Genomic DNA, 19,800 nt, shown 5'->3' on the forward strand with positions numbered 1-19,800 from the left:
GCCAAACTGAGGTCGAGCCAGGAAGGATCTGTGTGGTCACGCGTCTGCCAAACCGATGTCGAGCCGGGAAGGATCTGTGTGATCACGCGTCTGCCAAACCGAGGTCGAGCCCGGAAGGGTCTGTGTGGTCACGCATCTACCAAACTGAGGTCGAGCCGGGAAGGATCTGTGTGGTCACGCGTCTGCCAAACCGATGTCGAGCCGGGAAGGATCTGTGTGATCACGCGTCTGCCAAACCGAGGTCGAGCCCGGAAGGGTCTGTGTGGTTACGCACCTGCCAAACCAAGGTCGAGCCGGGAAGGATCTGTGTGGTCACGCGTCTGCCAAACCGAGGTCGAGCCGGGAAGGATCTGTGTGGTCACGCGTCTGCCAAACCGAGGTCGAGCCCGGAAGGGTCTGTGTGGTTACGCACCTGCCAAACCAAGGTCGAGCCGGGAAGGATCTGTGTGGTCACGCGTCTGCCAAACCGAGGTCGAGCCGGGAAGGATCTGCGTGGTCACACGTCTGCCAAACCGAGGTCGAGCCCGGAAGGGTCTGTGTTGTCACGGTCTGCCAAACCGAGGTCGAGCCCAGAAAGGTCTGTGTGGTCACATGTCTGCCAAACCGAGGTCGAGCCCAGAAAGGTCTGTGTTGTCACGGTCTGCCAAACCGAGGTCGAGCCCGGAAGGGTCTGTGTTGTCACGGTCTGCCAAACCGAGGTCGAGCCCAGAAAGGTCTGTGTGGTCACGCGTCTGCCAAACCGAGGTCGAGCCAGGAAGGATCTGTGTGGTTACGCACCTGCCAAACCGAGGTCGAGCCCGGAAGGGTCTGTGTGGTCACGCATCTGCCAAACTGAGGTCGAGCCGGGAAGGATCTGTGTGGTCACGGTCTGCCAAACCGAGGTCGAGCCGGGAAGGATCTGTGTGGTCACGCGTCTGCCAAACCAAGGTCGAGCCCGGAAGGATCTGTGTGGTCACGCACCTGCCAAACCAAGGTCGAGCCGGGAAGGATCTGTGTGGTCCTGCGTCTGCCAAACGGAAGTCGAGCCGGGAAGGGTATGTGTGGTCACACCACTGCCACGGGGAGATCAAGTCTGGAAGGGTCTGTATGGTCACCAGTCGAGATTCAACTATCGATCTCACCCTCCTCTCCACTACCCCGGAATAGACTTTCCCAGGAAGGCTGAGAAGTCTGATCCCCCTATAGTTGGAACACACCCTTCGGTCCCCTTTCTTAAATAAGGGGACCATCACCCCGGGCTGCCAATCCAGCGGTACTGCCCCTGACCTCCATGCGCTGTTGAGAAGGCGTGTCAGCCATGATTGTCCCACAACATCCAGAGCCTTCAGGTACTCCGGGTGGATGTCATCCACCCCAGGGCCCAGCCACCACGGAGCTCTTTAACCACCCTGGCCACCTCAGCTCCAGTGGTGGGCAAGTCCACCCCAGCCCCCTCGGGCCCCGTGCCCTCTGATGTCTCGCAGGCGGTACACGTACTGTAGATGTATCTGAGGCAGGGTTCAGGAGGTCCTCAACGTATTCCTACCACCTCTGGGTGATGTCCCCAGCTGAGGTCAACAGCACCCCCTCCCCACTATAAATAGTAGGAACCAGGAGCTGCTTCCCCCTCCTGATATTCCGGATGATTTGCCAAAACCTTTTTGAGGCTGAAAGTCACTTTCCATGGCCTCACCAAACTCCTCCCATGCCCAGGTTTTTGCTTCCGCAACCATCAGAGCCGCATTCCGCCTGGCCTGCCAGTACCCATCAGCTACCTCCGGACTAATAATTCCCGGTAGGCCTCCTTCTTCAGCATGACAGTCCCCCACACTTCTGGTGTCCACTATCAGGTACAGGGTTTACCGCCACGATTGGCACTAACCACCCTACAGCCACAACTCCATACAGCCGCTTCCACAGTGGTGGTCCGGAAAACTTTCCATTCAGACTCAATATTCCCAACCTTCCCTGGTATGCAGTTGGAATTCTGCTGGAGGTGCGAGTTAAAGCTCCGGCAAACAGGAGCCTCTGCCAGATGTTCCCAGCAGACCCTCACTATGTGCTTAGGCCTACCAGGTCTGACTGGCCTCCTCCCCTGCCACCTGAGCCAACCCACCACCAGGTGGTGATCAGTTGACAGCTCTGCTCCTCTCTTCACCCAAGTGTCCAAGACAGAAGGCCACAGATCAGATCATACGACTATAAAATCGATCATTGCCCAGGCATGTTTGTACCATGTCCACTTATGGACACCCTTATGCTCGAACATGGTGTTCGTTATGGACAAACCATGCATTGCACAGAAGTCCAATAACAGAACACCACTCAGGTTTAGATCAGGGAGGCCATTCCTCCCAATCACCCCCCTCCAGGCCACACTGTCAGCCACGTGAGCATTATAGTCCCCCAGCAAGACGATGGAATCCAAGGAGGCCGGGTACTCCAAACTGTCATTTGGCGCTTAAGCGCAGATGACAGTCAGAGACCTATCCCCGACCAAAAGGCGCAGATGACAGTCAGAGACCTATCCCCGACCCGAAGGCGCAGATGACAGTCAGAGACCTATCCCCGACCCGAAGGCGCAGATGACAGTCAGAGACCTATCCCCGACCCGAAGGCGCAGATGACAGTCAGAGACCTATCCCCGACCCGAAGGCGCAGATGACAGTCAGAGACCTATCGCCGACCCGAAGGCGCAGATGACAGTCAGAGACCTATCCCCGACCCAAAGGCGCAGATGACAGTCAGAGACCTATCCCCGACCCGAAGGCGCAGATGACAGTCAAAGACCTATCCCCGACCCGAAGGCGCAGATGACAGTCAAAGACCTATCCCCGACCCAAAGGCGCAGATGACAGTCAGAGACCTATCCCCAACCCAAAGGCGCAGGCAGCCCTCTCATTCACTGGGGTAAACTCCATTATTAATGCACCGAGCTGCGGGGCCACCAGTAGCCCCAACCCTGCCCAGCGCCGCTCACCCGCCACAACTCCAGCCCCGATCGAAGAGATTGGTTCCAGAACCCATGCTATGCGTTGAGGTGAGCCCAACTATATCTAGTGGGTATCTCTGAATCTCGCGCACAAGCTCAAGCTCCTTCCCCACCAGAGAGGTGACATTCCGTGTCCCAAAAGCCAGGGCCTCCTTTGGCCGTCACCCGATCCAGAATGCACCGAACTCCTGACATTCCCCTTGCGGGTGGTGGACCCACCTGGGGACAGTACCTCGTGCCATTTTCGGGCCAATTTTCAAATTACAAATTACTTGTATTTCAATTAAATAACTCTGAAGTCACTTCATCCAACAAACAACAAACAAAAAAAAACCCATAAGCGACAGTAGCAAGGAAAAACTCCCAAAAAGGAAGAAACTTTAAGAGGGACCAGACTCAATGGGGGATCTCATCCTCCAGGGGCCAGCAGGGAGAGTCAAATAGGAGAGATGGCTAAGGGCCGAGTCATACTGTCCAAATCATAAAATCTGAGACACAACCTGGGAGCAGGGAGGTGATGACAAGCCGGTGCCCTCCAATCGCCAGGCAACCAGAAGTAAGGCAGCGGGTCATACATGGAAGATGACACAGTCAGAACGCGAGCTGAGTCAATAGCTACAGACCTTCAAACTTCATGTGGCCTTCAGATTTACTGAAGAATAGTGCGTAGAGAACTTCATGGAATGGGTTTTCATGGCCGAGCAGCTGCATCCAAGCCTTACATCACCAAGTGCAATGCAAAGTGTTGGACGCAGTGGTGTAAAGCACACTGCCACTGGACTGACCAATCCAGAAGTGACGAATCACGTTTCTTTGTCTGGCAATCTGATGGAGTCTGGGTTTGGCTGTTGCCAGGAGAACGGTACTTGCCTGACTGCATTGTGACAAGTGTAAAGTTTGGTGGAGGGGGGTTATGGTGTGAGATTGTTTTTCAGGGGTTGACCCCTTAGTTCCAGTGAAAGGAACTCTTAATGCTGCAGTATTTTCATTCATATATTGCCATTTTCAACAATTTCATACCCCCAACTTTGTGGGAACAGTTTGGGGATGGCCCCTTCCTGTTCCAACATGACTGTGCACCAATGCAAAAAGCAAGGTTCATAAGGACATGGATGAGCGAGTCTGGTGTGGAGGAACTTAGCTGGCCTGCACAGAACCCTGACCCCTTGGGGATAAATGAGAGCAGAGACTGTGAGCCAGGCCTTCTCGTCCAATATCAGTGCCTGACCTCTCAAATGCTCTTCTGGAAAAATGGTCATAAACACCCTCCTAAAGCTTGTGGACAGCCTTCCAAGAAGAGTTGAAGCTTTTATAGCTACAAAGGGTGGGCCAACTCCATATTAAAATCTATGAATTAGATATCATTAAAGTTCATGTCTGTGTGAAGGCAGGTGTCCCAATACTTTTGGTAATAAGAACATAAGAACATAAGAACTATACAAACGAGAGGAGGCCATTCGGCCCATCAAGCTCGCTTGGGGAGAACTAAACTAATAGCTCAGAGTCGTTAAAATCTTATCTAGCTCTGATTTAAAGGAACCCAAGGATTCAGCTTGCACTACATTATCAGGAAGGCTATTCCATACTCTGACTACACGCTGCGTAAAGAAGTGCTTCCTTAAATCCAGCTTGAAATGTTCTCCCGCTAATTTCCACCTATGGCCACGAGTTCGTGTATTTAAACTAATGCTGAAGTAACTATTTGGTTGAACAGCATCCAAACCTGTTAGAATCTTATATACCTGGATCATGTCCCCCCTCAATCTCCTTTGCTTGAGACTGAACAGATTTAGCTCAAGTAACCGTTCCTCGTATGACATTCCTCTAAGACCAGGAATCATTTTTGTGGCCCTACGCTGCACCTTTTCTAAGGCCACAATGTCCTTTTTAAGATATGGTGACCAAACCTGCACACAATATTCTAGGTGAGGTCTCACCAAGGAATTGTATAATCTTAGCATTACCTCCCTTGACTTAAACTCCACACACCTGGAGATATACCCCAACATCCTATTGGCCTTTTTTATTGCTTCCCCACACTGGCGAGAATGGGACATGGAAGCATCAACATACACACCAAGGTCTTTCTCATGATCAGCTACCTTTATTTCAGTGACACCCATGAAATACCTGTACTTTATATTTCTGCTCCCTAGATGGAGTACCTTACATTTATCGACGTTAAATTTCATCTGCCAGGTATCGGCCCAGTCACTAATTAAATCAAGATCCCGCTGTAGCTGCTGAGCCACTAATTCAGTATCTGCTACACCACCCACCTTGGTGTCATCTGCAAATTTCACCAGTTTACTGTATATATTGGTATCCATATCATTTATGTAAATTAGGAACAATAGTGGTCCTAAAATCGAACCCTGCGGTACCCCACTATGAACGCAAGCCCACTGTGACATTATGCCTCTTATAACTACTCGCTGTTTCCTATCTGTTAACCAGTTATCAATCCAGGTCGCTACGGTACCTAAAATACCAGTCGCTTTGAGTTTAAGTAGGAGCCTCTTGTGGGGGACAACATCAAAAGCCTTTTGGAAATCTAAGTAGATGACATCATAGGCCTTCTTATCATCAACTTCCTGAGTAGCTTCCTCAAAAAACTCCAACAGATTTGTTAAACAGGATCTACCTCTTCTAAATCCATGCTGGCTATCCCGCAAAATGTTATTGGAGTCCAGGTAATCTATCATTTTCTCTTTGATTATAGCCTCCATAACTTTACCAGTTATACAAGTTAGACTGATTGGCCTATAGTTAGACAAATTACTTCTATCCCCTTTTTTGAAAATAGGCGTTATGAAGGCGTGCTTCCAATCAGAAGGTACCACACCTTCAGATAAGGATTTTTGAAACATATAGTACATTACTAAGGCAAGGCAACAACTTTATCATTTGAGGCAATTAAGGAGGTTTAAGGTTTCTTCTACGATCCTCAAGACCTTCTACAGAGGTGCTATTGAGAGAATCCTGACCATTAGCATCACAGCGTGGTTTGGTAACTGCTCCATCCAAGACCGCAAAGCCCTGCAATGAGTGATCAAAGCAGCAGAGTACAGTTGCAGATCTTATCTTCCCTCACTACAGGACATCTACACCAGGCTCAGCAGGACCAAAGCGATCAAAGTCATTAAAAACCCTTCCCATCCTAGCAAGTGTCTGTTCCGTCTGCTGAACTCAGGAAAACGGTTCCGCAGCCTCATGACAAGAACAGAGAGACTCAGAAGGAGCTTTTTTCCTCAGATCATCAGGCTCCTCAACCAAGACATGCCTCACTCTCACTAGAATCCGCACTGGACAAGCACAATGCCACGTTAAATCCTAATTACTTGAGTGTTCATATCACTTATTTGCTATTTAGTTCTTAGATTTCATTTTAGATTTAGTTTAGTCTCTGAAATTCGTTTTATCTATTTTATTTAAATCTAAATTTAAGTCTCAGGAGTGATTCAGGACTACATTTCACTGTACTTTATGTTGTACATGTATAACTATGCATGTAACAAATAAACTTCTTGAATCTTACAACAGTATGCAATGATCAATAAACACACAAACTGGTAGGTCGTTATATCACTGGAGAAAGATCCACACCTGCTTCTGCAGCAAAAAGCTGCACAGTGTGAGGATTCGCTTCTCCAGTATGGCGGTCAAATTTACACTTGCAGTCATGTGATTGCAGGTCGACTAAATATATGTCATTGCCCACACTTACTCCCATGTTTGGCCCCACACACATTTTGCTAGTAGGGGGTGGGGCCAGACAGAATGGCACTCTGAGGAACGGGCACATGCTCCAACTGCAGAAGGATATACGGCATACAGACAATGCAGACTGTGGGATGACCACCGGCCATCTTACATAATCAGAGCTACACCACTACCTCCTCACAGAAACCACAGGCCATTGAGAAGTCACTATGGCGACTGGCACCACCTCACAAAGGACCAAAGGTTAAAAGTAAAAAAACTCACACACTTGGCAGTGCGCCAATGCTCGTGTCTCCCATAGGTCCAATGAGAAGGAGGTTCCATGATGAGCCCATAATCTGCAGACGTGCTTCTCTGACACAACAGACAAATATGGTGCGTGCAACACCAGTCTTGATTAGAAGTTTCCAGAATGGGAAATGAAGCCCCGGCCGTAATCAGCCAATCAGCGTCCACTCATGAACAAAAAACCAGCAGGACGTAAGCCACGCACATGAACTGTCAATACCCAGGGGCCCCCAGCCCCCCACGGCCCCCAAGCCTAGGGGGTCATGATGTGGTTGATTGCCTCCTCAGCTTCCCTCTGTTGGAAGGTCAGGTGGGCACGTTCCAGCTCCAGCACCATGGCCAGCAGCCTGGAGGCCACAGCTTGTCCACGCCGGCCCAGCAGCATTGCACACGCTGTGTCGTCTGTGGGTGAAGGGGTGTGGGAAGAGGATGGAGAGGCAGCGGGAGAAGAACATCAGCTTTTCACAACCTTCTCAGCCATCAAGACACCTTGCCTCATCAATGCTGGTCTTGAAGATTAGCAAAGTCATAAGGCTCAGTCTTGAGCTGAAGGCTGGGGAAGAGCCTGAAGAATCCAGGCTGTGGGACAGAAGCCAGCAGCATCACCTGAGGACTGGCTGGAGGTCAGGTGCTTCCTCCCGGCATCGTCATCCGGCAGCTCCAGGTACCTCTCCCTGTCATCACAGTGCACAGCGGCCCATTCAGAGCCTCCTCAAATAAAAATGTCTTTATTATAATGACATATCCTAACTGAAAGGTTAAAAAAACCCACTCTTAGTGGGTTGTGCTGTCTTCAAGGCATAATACAAATGAACTGAGTAAGATGCATGTACGCCAGGACAGGCCAGTCTTATCCGCAAAGAGCCACTGGGAGATTTCGCTGCAGCTCCCTAAATAGATTACTAATATGAGGACTGATTGGCTGAAGACTCTCACACTGGGCATTGCACAGCTGACCTAAAGGTTACCCCAAAAACCTGCACACACACTGGCCCTTTGCTGATAATATTGGCTACCCCTGGTATTTATGCTCACTTGATTGGTCAGGCAAGAGTACAGATGCCTATAATCAGTCAAACAATAGCTGCACCAACAATACTAAACCACATCCCCCCCAGGTAGACAAGCATTGAAGCCACCTGTTACTACTGCATGTGAAGAGAAATCTCTCAGGTGCAAACCACTCAGAAAATGGCAGAGAAAAAAAGTCACAGAAATGGTCACTCATCTATTTCCTCATTGTGTCCTGGGGACTCCATAGCTTCCAATTCCCAGATCCAGAAAGTTTCACGCTGAAGCAGCAACTTCAATCATTCGCCACCATGTACACATTGTTTTATAATTTCAATGCCCTGATTCTTTAAGGATAATGGACTGTGCACCTCATTATAGTGCTTAGACATGGGGTAGTCTTCATTATTGATGCGAATCGCATATTTATGTTTAGAAAACGCTCTTTTAATCTCCTTTTAGTCCTACCTACATAAAAGCTCCCACAAGGACACAACAGGCAAGACACAACAAACACAGAGTTACAACTGATGAAGCCATTGATCTTATAATTGTCTCTATGTTCTTAATTCCAAAATGTACTCCTCTGAATGTTACCCTTACAGTGATCGCATGCACCACACCTGCAAGTCCTCAAAAACTCTTTCTTCAGCCACGTTCCTGCTTTGGTACCTGGTATGTAGCCTTTTACAAGTTTGCCTTTTGTGGATGATGCCTTTCTGAAAACCATCATAGGTGGGTCAGGGAAGATTTATTTTATTGTCAGATTGCTATAGAAGTTCCAGTTGGAAAATCTACATTTCACTTCCTGAGCCTATTTCCGACGTCTCATCTGAATCAAATGCAATCTGATCTCAAATGCATCTGAAACACTGTTACTGTCCAGAAGGGATGTTGTTTTTAAGTCTTGTGTGGGTGGAAAGTATCAGCCCTCAGACACGAGTCCCGTCAGGTATATTGTACTGTGAAAATTGCAATTGTAATCTATACCCATGGCCAAATCCAGAAATTTGATGTGTTTTGGTGTGTAGTGACTTAATAACTTCATATCTGAGCTGATAGTGATGGTGCAGCTATAGAATCCTAGTAATACATTCATTGCCCAACCAAACCATAAGGACGTCATCAATATAATGCCCCAAACTGGGAACTTTTCCAAGAAGGGCTAATTTGATTGTGTGAACTCTTATCCCCTGATACTCCAAGAGGACACTGATGACATCCCTATGGTTTAGTCAGGCAATGAATTTAACTGTCCAGTTCAGACATGTCATTATCCATACTGGATAATTAATACCACAAAGACTATTTAACTTAAGAAATGTCTTGATTTCAGAGTTCTTCTCTTTTGCTTTATGGAATCTTTTCCCTTGATACCAAACAGTAGTAAAGGCCAAAACGATGCTTCATGAACCATTTACTGATTTTTTTGAGCCAACTACATGGTGCTCCTGGTATGCTCTGGGTGTGTGCTTTGGGGCGTGCTCTGGAGCCTGATTTGGGGGCTTGCTTCGGGGCGTGCTCTGGAGCCTGATTTGGGGGCTTGCTTTAGGGCGTGCTCTGGAGCCTGATTTGGGGGCTTGCTTTGGGGGCATGCTCTGGAGTCTGATTTGGGGTCTTGCTTTGGGGCGTGCTTTGGAGCCTGATTTGGGGGCTTGCTTTGGGGCGTGCTCTGGAGCCTGATCTGGGGGCTTGCTTTGGGGCGTGCTCTGGAGCCTGATTTGGGGGCTTGCTTTGGGGCGTGCTCTGGAGCCTGATTTGGGGGCTTGCTTTGGGGCGTGCTCTGGAGCCTGATTTGGGGGCTTGCTTTGGGGCGTGCTCTGGAGCCTGATTTGGGGGCTTGCTTTGGGGCGTGCTCTGGAGCCTGATTTGATGAGTCCTTTTTTGAACATAGAGCACAATCTAGTGGGGTCAAGAAGCAGAGCAAATGGCTCAAGAATTTTGACCATCACTATGAAAGAGCACCCAACTCAAGCAACATTTAAACTTTTCAACATTGAGCACACCTACAACTACCCATCCAAATGAATTCCTTTGTTGATAGCCACAGCCACAGCCTTAAATTCAAAGTTTCATATCATTTCTTTAATGCGTGTTAAATGCTTTTGCCGAAATTAATGGTCATAAATAACGGTTTGCAAGCTTCACGTGTGCGTCGATGCTCACCTCTAGTGGTCATATAAAGAATTTCACACTTTCCCTTTTAAAAACAGGATACCTGAGTGCGTCCCTTCCCTGAAGAAGGTGCTTGTAGATGGTCTGTGCCTCTGCGTCAGGGTCCAGAGGGTCACTCCAGTCTCCCAGAGTCACAGCAGAATGTGTTCGGCTGCAGCCGTGAGCTGGGAAAAGCAGGAGAATGTCTGCATACCAGGAGAGGCTGGTGTTTATGCATCCATCTATACGGGTAAGTGCGTCTGTGCCAGTGTCGTGTCAAACCCCCCCTCCCAGTTTTACGGGCACGCGCATTCCCAGTACCGCGGTGTCTTAACCCAATTGAATTCACTAAAGATTTAAAAGGAACGGTTTAAACTAAACGTAAGGATTCTAAAGTATAACGCGCGTTTATTATAATATAATATAATATAATATAATTAATAAAGGGGGTGGCATGGTGGTGCAGTGGTTAGCACTGTTGCCTCACACCTCTAGGACCCGGATTCAAGTCTCCGCCTAGGTCACATGTGTGTGGAGTTTGCCTGTTCTCCCCATGTCGTCGTGGGGTTTCCTCCGGGTACTCCGGTTTCCCCCCACAGACCAAAAACATGCTGAGGCTAATTGGACTTGCTAAATTGCCCATAGAAATGCGTGTGAGTGAATGGTGTGTGAGTGTGCCCTGCGATGGGCTGGCCCCCCATCCTGGGTTGTTCCCTGCCTCGTGCCCATTGCTTCCGGGATAGGCTCCGGACCCCCCGCGACCCAGTAGGATAAGCGGTTTGGAACATGGATGGATGGATAATAGATGCATTGCATTTAGCGCAAGGCAGGAACCAACTAACGATTGCAGGGTCATGCATACGGTCACTTTTTTCGGTTCTTACAATGTCCTCCCCACTGGAGTACAGCCTGGGGGCTGTTTTTTTATTATTATTCTCCTCCTCTCTCCTCATGTTATTCTGTTTTTTTTCTTCTCTCTTCCCCTGTCTCCCGACCGGTCTACCCCCTACTGTGATGTTTGTGTATATGTATGGTCGGGTTGATGGCCAGTTTTTTCGCTGGTACTCGTGACTAGTGACATGGTATATTGCAACAGCAATAAAGGGTTTCATCAAATCAAAAAATCAATCAAAAACTTTAAGGGGCTTCAATTCATTTAAATTGTATGTTTCAGGACAGTAGAAGGAAACTGGAGACTCTGCCAAAAAGCCCCGCCCACACAGGGTGAACACGATGCGCGGCGACAGCGCTACCGGTTGGACCGTTGTGCCGCCCTGACAGGCTTGCATGTGCGATGTTAGTACCTACATGGCATTTCAAGCGCATGCAATTGTTATATTGTAAAGATAACAATACCCTGCTGGGTTCGAACCTTCGATAAAACACTTTTTGGTCAAGTCATAGCCTATGACTAAACAAAATACAAGACTTTTGATATTTTTAGTTTTTTTTTATTGGAGTCACAGATTGTTATAAAATTGATTCCTCCTTATGGGGCCAAAAAAATGGCAATTCCTATGACATAGGAAACTAAATTTATCAGGCTGTGCAAATATAGCGATGGTTCCTTTCGAAATGATCTAATACATGTTATAAAAATGTTGTTTGCACTTTATGTACATTGTCTGTAAATAAGATGTCTTTTATATTGCATTTAATCTGCATTGTTTTGTTCTATTGTATTGTAATGTACCGGAGAGACACCAACTGCCGGAAACAAGTTCTTTGTGTGCCACACTCACACTTGTCCAATAAACTTGATTCTGATTCTGCTTTTGCATGAGCTCCATATGGACTCTCCCAAACGATCGTAATCATTCTTGTCCTTGTTGTTTGATTCACTCATACAGACCGTGCGGCGAGAAATTAAACAAAAATGAGTGAAGAGGAGAAAGTCGAACTAGAGTTGGTCACGGAAAGACATTAGATTACATGGAATTATTTTGTATTTTGTATAGACGATACTGAAATAATTAGCTGATTTACTGAAGAATTAGCCCGACACTGTATGTGAGTTGACACAACTAACTGCAACACCACCATCTTATTTGACACTTCCATAGTAGATAAGTGCTCTTTGGATGCACACTTAATATTCATCTATTAAATATCGCAAAAGCATTATGTTTTTTGAGCTGTTTTTTTAAGGTGTGTTGGACAGCCCTACTCAATACACACAATATATTAATAAAAAAATAATTCATATTGTAACGTTGTCTCAGCATGCCCCGAGAGTGTTGTAAATAGCCCCTTGTTGTGTTACTGTTAATACTTGTTGCACTTCCTGTAGTTGTGTATGTGTTTGCCTGTGTCTTGTCCGATCCTCCTCTGTCTGTCGCATTGTATAAATTACCCACCATGTGTGAGTTTTTGCTTTCGGTGTCTGACCTCCCTGAATTTCTGAAACCATTCCTGTCAGCCTTCCGGACTCTCTTCGAAGATGGCAATATCATCAAGTGAGTACTCCCCACTCGCAAAGAGCCATAGCACAACCCCAGCTGCAGGCATGATCAGCAGAGGCTGTTCTGCGTGAGCATGAGGTGGCGTTCTGCAGCTGGGAGGCCCATGAGAGTGGTGGGAGCAAAACCAGTAGGACCGGGAGCGGCTGCGGGAGTCTGTGAAACAGGAGTGGCAGGAACTGGAGCAGCTGCGCAGTGAGCTGGCCAGCCAGGAGCAGGAGCACGTCTACCAGATGTTTCTGGCCGTTTGTAGTGGGGGCGGCCTTATAGGGCCGCGAGATGCCGCTGCTTGGCCTTTAGGAAGCATGTCATGCCATGGAGACTTGGCTGGCCCAGAACCCTGCGAGCAGGAAGCCCCGCCGGAGAAACAGCCTGATGGGTACAACAGCCGCCCCCAAGGTCACAGAAGAAAAGCCAAAGCCAGGGGGGGCCCGTCCATGTTATTTTAATATTGTGGGGACCATTTTTTTGGCCCCATAAGGAGGAACTCAATTTTATAACAATCTGTGACTCCAATAAAAAAAACTAAAAATAACAAAAGTCTTTTGTTTAGTTACTTATAGCTAAGGTTAGGGCTGTGTAGGGGTTAAGGTTGTCATAGTTGGGATTAGGGTTTTCCCATAGAAATGAATGGACAGTCCCCACAAAGATATGAATACAAACATGTGTTTCAGAGGGTGTGTATGTGTGTGTGTGCTCCTCACCTGCTCGGTCACTCTGCAGACAGCACGTCCACCTTCCTCCTCTGTGTGTCCCTGGGTGGTATGAGGGAAGCTTACCGGAGGTCTCTATGCTGGCCTTGCGGATCGCCGACAGCCACTGGTTCAGTTCGTTCACGTTCTACAGGGGGCAGGGCAAGGAATTTCACAAAGGCATACAGTATTGTGCAAAAGTCTTAGGCAAAATGATGTTTAGATTATCCTCGTGTTGGTGTAAAACTATGATATGATGCCTGTCAAAGTGTGTCAGCTTCGCCATTTCAGAACCTCTGCTAAAATCATCCTAGTATTTGCAGTGACCGTCCAGTGCAGCCATGTATTTTTTGACTTGGCAATCTGTCACTGACTTTTTCAACCAATATATTTATTTATTTAATTGAGCTGTTGGTGAAATTTAACAAAATCATGGAACAGCTGAGGTGCCCCTGAGGGGAAGTTTGGGAACTGAAGCGGTGTTCATCTAGCCATCCAACTAGACATCAGTAACTTTTTAGAAAACATAAGAAATTATTACTAGTTTTTATTTTGTTGCTCTTAATTTCCACATGTTCTGATTAATAATGATAAATTGTGTTTTTTGTTCTAAGCCATAGTATTCTTCCTACGCAGATAAACAGCTTTAAGCATTTCTTTGGACTGCCTAACACTTTCGCACAGTACTGTATGTACCTCAGGTACTCCAAGAGCCAGCCACTGTCACCCTCACCCAGACCGTCTATAGCTAGATGTATTATGAGTAACTCGCCCAGCTTCGCTGATGTGTCCAGTAGTAGAGGAGAATGGCATTGTCATGTGTCATACTCCCAGCATGCACCCCAGCATTGGGAGACGTGTCATACTCCCAGCATGCATCAAAGCGTTGGGAGACATGTCATACTCCCAGCATGCATCAAAGCGTTGGGAGGCGTGTCGTACTCCCAGCATGCATCAAAGCGTTGGGAGGCGTGTCGTACTCCCAGCATGTATCAAAGCGTTGGGAGACGTGTCATACTCCCAGCATGAAGCCCAACATTGGGAGGCGTGTCATACTCCCAGCATGAAGCCAAGCTTTGGGAGGCGTGTCATACTCCCAGCATGCATCAAAGCGTTGGGAGGCGTGTCATACTCCCAGCATGCATCAAAGCGTTGGGAGGTGTGTCATACTCCCAGCATGAAGCCAAGCTTTGGTAGGCGTGTCATACTCCCAGCATGCATCAAAGCGTTGGGAGACGTGTCATACTCCCAGCATGCATCAAAGCGTTGGGAGGCGTGTCGTACTCCCAGCATGCATCAAAGCGTTGGGAGGCGTGTCGTACTCCCAGCATGTATCAAAGCGTTGGGAGACGTGTCATACTCCCAGCATGAAGCCCAACATTGGGAGGCGTGTCATACTCCCAGCATGAAGCCAAGCTTTGGGAGGCGTGTCATACTCCCAGCATGCATCAAAGCATTGGGAGACGTGTCATACTCCCAGCATGAAGCCAAGCTTTGGTAGGCGTGTCATACTCCCAGCATGCATCAAAGCGTTGGGAGACGTGTCATACTCCCAGCATGCAGCCCAGCTTTGGAAGACGTGTCATACTCCCAGCATGCAGCCCAGCATTGGGAGACGTGTCATACTCCCAGCATGAAGCCATGCTTTGGGAGGCGTGTCATACTCCCAGCATGCATCAAAGCATTGGGAGACGTGTCATACTCCCAGCATGAAGCCAAGCTTTGGTAGGCGTGTCATACTCCCAGCATGCATCAAAGCGTTGGGAGATGTGTCATACTCCCAGCATGAAGCCAAGCTTTGGGAGGCGTGTCATACTCCCAGCATGCAGCCCAGCATTGGGAGACGTGTCATACTCCCAGCATGCAGCCCAGCTTTGGGAGGCGTGTCATACTCCCAGCATGCAGCCCAGCATTGGGAGACGTGTCATACTCCCAGCATGCAGCCCAGCTTTGGGAGACGTGTCATACTCCCAGCATGCAGCCCAGCATTGGGAGACGTGTCATACTCCCAGCATGCAGCCCAGCTTTGGGAGACGTGTCATACTCCCAGCATGCAGCCCAGCATTGGGAGGCGTGTCATACTCCCAGCATGCACCCCAGCATTGGGAGACGTGTCATACTCCCAGCATGCAGCCCAGCTTTGGGAGACGTGTCATACTCCCAGCATGCAGCCCAGCATTGGGAGACGTGTCATACTCCCAGCATGCAGCCCAGCTTTGGGAGACGTGTCATACTCCCAGCATGCACCCCAGCATTGGGAGACGTGTCATACTCCCAGCATGCAGCCCAGCTTTGGAAGACGTGTCATACTCCCAGCATGCAGCCCAGCTTTGGAAGACGTGTCATACTCCCAGCATGCAGCCCAGCTTTGGGAGGGGTGTCCTACTCCCAGCATGCAGCCCAGCTTTGGGCGGCGTGTCGTACTCATGGCATGCTTCAGAACTTGCATGTCACAAACCTTGCACTGGAGGTACATGGTGCTTGTCTGCCCGTCCCCGTCCCGCATCAGCACTTGCATGACATGCTGCAGCTGGAAGGCATTCTCGTCGACGCGCTCCACGGCGCAAACATGCTCCATGGGGATGGAGGACCTCACCTGGGGTGGGTTTGTTGGGTTAGTGAAGGAGACCTTACAAACAGTCCCTGCACAGTCTGACGTATCAGAAGGAGGTAGGGTTGGGGCGTAATGAGTGAACAGCCAGAACGGGGAGATCAAAATAATGACAGAGACTAGAGGAACATGGACAAAGTGAAAGATGAATGGCAGAGCAGGAGGCTACTTTAATGTGTAAATGAGCCTCTCAGGCTCAGAGACCTTGGTGGTGGGGGGGCGGGGGGGGGGGGGGGGGGAGACAGGTATCGTCTACAAAGGGATTTGTGATGGGAAGAATATCCACCAGGCACCTCTCTGCACATTGCCCCTCTCTCTCCTCACTCCATTTCTATCTTTCACCTCTTTGCACATTGCCCCTCTCTCCTCACCCCATTTCTATCTTTCACCTCTCTGCACATTGCCCCTTTCTCTCCTCACCCCATTTCTATCTTTCACCACTCTGCACATTGCCCCTCTCTCTCCTCACCCCATTTCTATCTTTTACCTCTTTGCACATTGCCCCCTCTCCTCACCCCACTTCTATCTTTCACCTCTTTGCACATTGCCCGTCTCTCCTCACCCCATTTCTGTCTTTCACCACTCTGCATGTTCCCTCTCTCACTGTTCTCACCCCATTTCTATCTTTCACCTCTCTGCACATTCCGTCTATCCCGCTCACTCTCCTCACCCCGGGGCCCACCTGCCAGTCGGGGCTCTTGGCATAAGACAGGCTCTCGCTGTTCAGCCAGAAGTAGCGCTTCTTGAAGGCAAACCGCGTCAGCAGCTGCGGTCCCTCCGTCTTGCGCTTGTGCAGATATCCCTCCTTCAGTGTCACCGAGGGCAGAAATGGAGCCCTCTGCAGCCTGTCAGAAACTGAGGTGCAAGGGACAGGGTGTCTGATCCTTTACGGCATCAATTCCAATGATTATACTGCCATTTACAAGTTGGGTTGTTTGGGTTTATCATTATTATTAACGACGGCACAGAGCCTGTTCACTATGGAGCAGCTTTGCCTCTCAGCTGTCACAGAAACGTGTACAACGAGGACACTGAGCCCGCTCACTACGGAGAAGCTTTGCCTCTCAGCTGTCACAGTAACGTGTACAATGAGGGCACCGAGCCCGCTCACTACGGAGAAGCTTTGCCTCTCAGCTGTCACAGTAACGTGTACAATGAGGGCACTGAGTCCGCTCACTACGGAGAAGCTTTGCCTCTCAGCTGTCACAGTAACGTGTACAACGAGGACACTGAGCCCACTCACTACGGAGAAGCTTTGCCTCTCAGCTGTCACAGTAACGTGTACAATGAGGGCACTGAGCCCGCTCACTACGGAGAAGCTTTGCCTCTCAGCTGTCACAGTAACGTGTACAATGAGGGCACTGAGCCCGCTCACTACGGAGAAGCTTTGCCTCTCAGCTGTCACAGTAACGTGTACAATGAGGGCACTGAGCCCGCTCACTACGGAGAAGCTTTGCCTCTCAGCTGTCACAGTAACGTGTACAATGAGGACACTGAGCCCGCTCACTACGGAGAAGCTTTGCCTCTCAGTTGTCACAGTAACGTGTACAATGAGGGCACTGAGCCCACTCACTACGGAGAAGCTTTGCCTCTCAGTTGTCACAGTAACGTGTACAATGAGGGCACTGAGCCCGCTCACTACGTAGAAGCTTTGCCTCTCAGCTGTCACAGGAACGTGTACAATGAGGGCACTGAGCCCGCTCATTACGGAGAAGCTTTGCCTCTCAGCTGTCACAGTAACGTGTACAATGAGGGCACTGAGCCCGCTCATTACGGAGAAGCTTTGCCTCTCAGCTTTCACAGTAACGTGTACAATGAGGGCACTGAGCCCGCTCACTACGGAGAAGCTTTGCCTCTCAGCTGTCACAGGAACGTGTACAATGAGGGCACTGAGCCCGCTCACTACGGAGAAGCTTTGCCTCTCAGCTGTCACAGGAACGTGTACAACGAGGACACTGAGCCCGCTCACTACGGAGAAGCTTTGCCTCTCAGCTGTTACAGTAACGTGTACAATGAGGGCACTGAGCCTGCTCACTACGGAGAAGCTTTGCCTCTCAGCTGTCACAGTAACGTGTACAATGAGGGCACTGAGCCCGCTCACTACGGAGAAGCTTTGCCTCTCAGCTGTCACAGTAACGTGTACAGTGAGGGCACTGAGCCTGCTCACTATGGAGAAGCTTTGCCTCCTGTCACAGTAACGTGTACAGTGAGGGCACTGAGCTTGCTCACTACGGAGAAGCTTTGCCTCCTGTCACAGTAACGTGTACAGTGAGGGCACTGAGTCTGCTCACTACAGAGCAGCTTTGCCTCTCAGTTGTCACAGTAACGTGTACAATGAGGGCAGCTTACCGAATGGTTTCACAGTTTTTAAATGGTGATGGTGAAATGAGTCTTCGTGAAGCACAGCCAAATGGTTCACTGAAAGGTTCCTTACTTTAAGCCTCTTTTTACAGTGTGTAGCAGTGATACCTACTGGTGAATATAATGATGATAGAAATAGAGTTTCTGAGAGACAGAGACAATTGAAAATATCGCTTTGGAAACAGTTTTGATCGTTCAAAGCTTTCAAATCAATGTAGTGGCCAAATGAGCAATGTCTTGGAGAAATGTGCAGTTGCATACAGTTATGTTGAAGATTTTGTGTAATTCTTTTGCTGTCATCATTTTTATATTTAAAAATTATGAAATGTTAAATAAATAAAAAATGACAAAGTGTTGAACTGTGCTTCAGCTGGGACCAAATGGAGGAAACGGTATGAGTTCATAAGGCCACCTGACTGTCATTTTGTTAAGGATTTCGGGGTAACATTTAGGTACAGAATTATCGCAAAGGAAAACATTGATTTTAAGTAGTAATAAATTGAAACCCAAATTATAGTTCTGAGTTCATTGACAAGTAATCCCATTGGGTGCTTTTTAATTAGTAACTCCTTTGCAATAACTTAAAATACCAAACATTTGTGTTTAGTGTCTCTTTGGGAGCTAATGACTATAACTGCAATTAATAGCAAAATGGCAACTGAATGAGTCAGTCAAAAAAATGATGACACATAAAAAAAGAAAATGTCTGTGTGGAAGATATGTGCAGATATATTAAACATTGCTTGCTAAAGGACTTTTGTTGTGAAACCAACAAATTTGCTGCATTTTTACAGAATTAAGTAATCGTTCTGAGGCTTTCTGTGAGCGCGGTACATTCCGCAGCCGGCCCTTATGAATGCTCAAAGGCACAATTATTTTAACTGAACACAAGGTGGCGCTGCAGCACTGAAAAAGGAACAGAAATATGGCACCATGGAAGAGATAGAGGAGGTGATGCAGAGACCTAAAGGAGTCAGAAGAAGCTGCAGTAAAACCTCAGCCTTTCATCATGGCCGGGGCAGTGCGGGGGTCTGTACAGGGGTCCGTACAAGGGTCTGTACAGGGGTCCATACAGGGCATTTCAGTAGGGGGTGTCTCGCTTTGCCCCTGACCCAGTAAGCCTGAACTAAAACAGCCCCACTTCGTTTCCTTACAGCAGACGAAAAGCATTATCTCTAAGGGAAATAGATACTCAGTGGCACTCAGAAGACATGACACCTCACCTCTGGAGAACCTTTCATAAGGTTTTCTTTTCCTCTCAATAATACAGTGTGTTAAAAAAGTATTGATGATGAATTTTTTAAGTAGTTAGCTTACTTTACAGGTCAAAGCTCCTCAACAATACAGTAAATGAATGATTAATTAAAACTAATTAAAATAGATGACAACCTTTTATTTTATACTTTATAGTACACAGACAAACTAAATAAAGTAGGGAGTAGGGGCGACGTGTTTAATTTTTAACTATTTATGCATATAAATAAACATACATATTTGCGGGGCCTGTCCTAGTTCATGCTGCACCCTGGG

The 19,800-nt window shown here is 48.2% G+C and overlaps 1 protein-coding gene across 3 annotated transcripts in view; it reads right to left on the reverse strand.

Moving 5' to 3' along the window:
- Nucleotides 1-304: 304 nt before the first annotated feature.
- The window catches only part of LOC125722931 (rasGAP-activating-like protein 1), a 50,713-nt gene continuing 31,217 nt past the window's right edge, over nt 305-19,800 (reverse strand). For 2 of the 3 annotated variants that reach the window (XM_048999202.1, XM_048999222.1), the window contains 6 exons: nt 16,580-16,764; nt 15,757-15,894; nt 13,311-13,446; nt 10,212-10,332; nt 7,589-7,656; nt 305-7,384 (listed from right to left, as the gene is read on the reverse strand). In XM_048999202.1, the coding sequence (XP_048855159.1) occupies nt 7,236-7,384; nt 7,589-7,656; nt 10,212-10,332; nt 13,311-13,446; nt 15,757-15,894; nt 16,580-16,764 (797 nt within the window). In that variant the 3' untranslated portion in view covers nt 305-7,235. The remainder of the gene's footprint in view (nt 7,385-7,588; nt 7,657-10,211; nt 10,333-13,310; nt 13,447-15,756; nt 15,895-16,579; nt 16,765-19,800) is intronic. The other variant, XM_048999211.1, reaches the window with a different exon arrangement.

The sequence above is a fragment of the Brienomyrus brachyistius genome, chromosome 2, assembly GCF_023856365.1.
Source record: "Brienomyrus brachyistius isolate T26 chromosome 2, BBRACH_0.4, whole genome shotgun sequence".
Lineage (NCBI taxonomy): Eukaryota > Metazoa > Chordata > Actinopteri > Osteoglossiformes > Mormyridae > Brienomyrus > Brienomyrus brachyistius.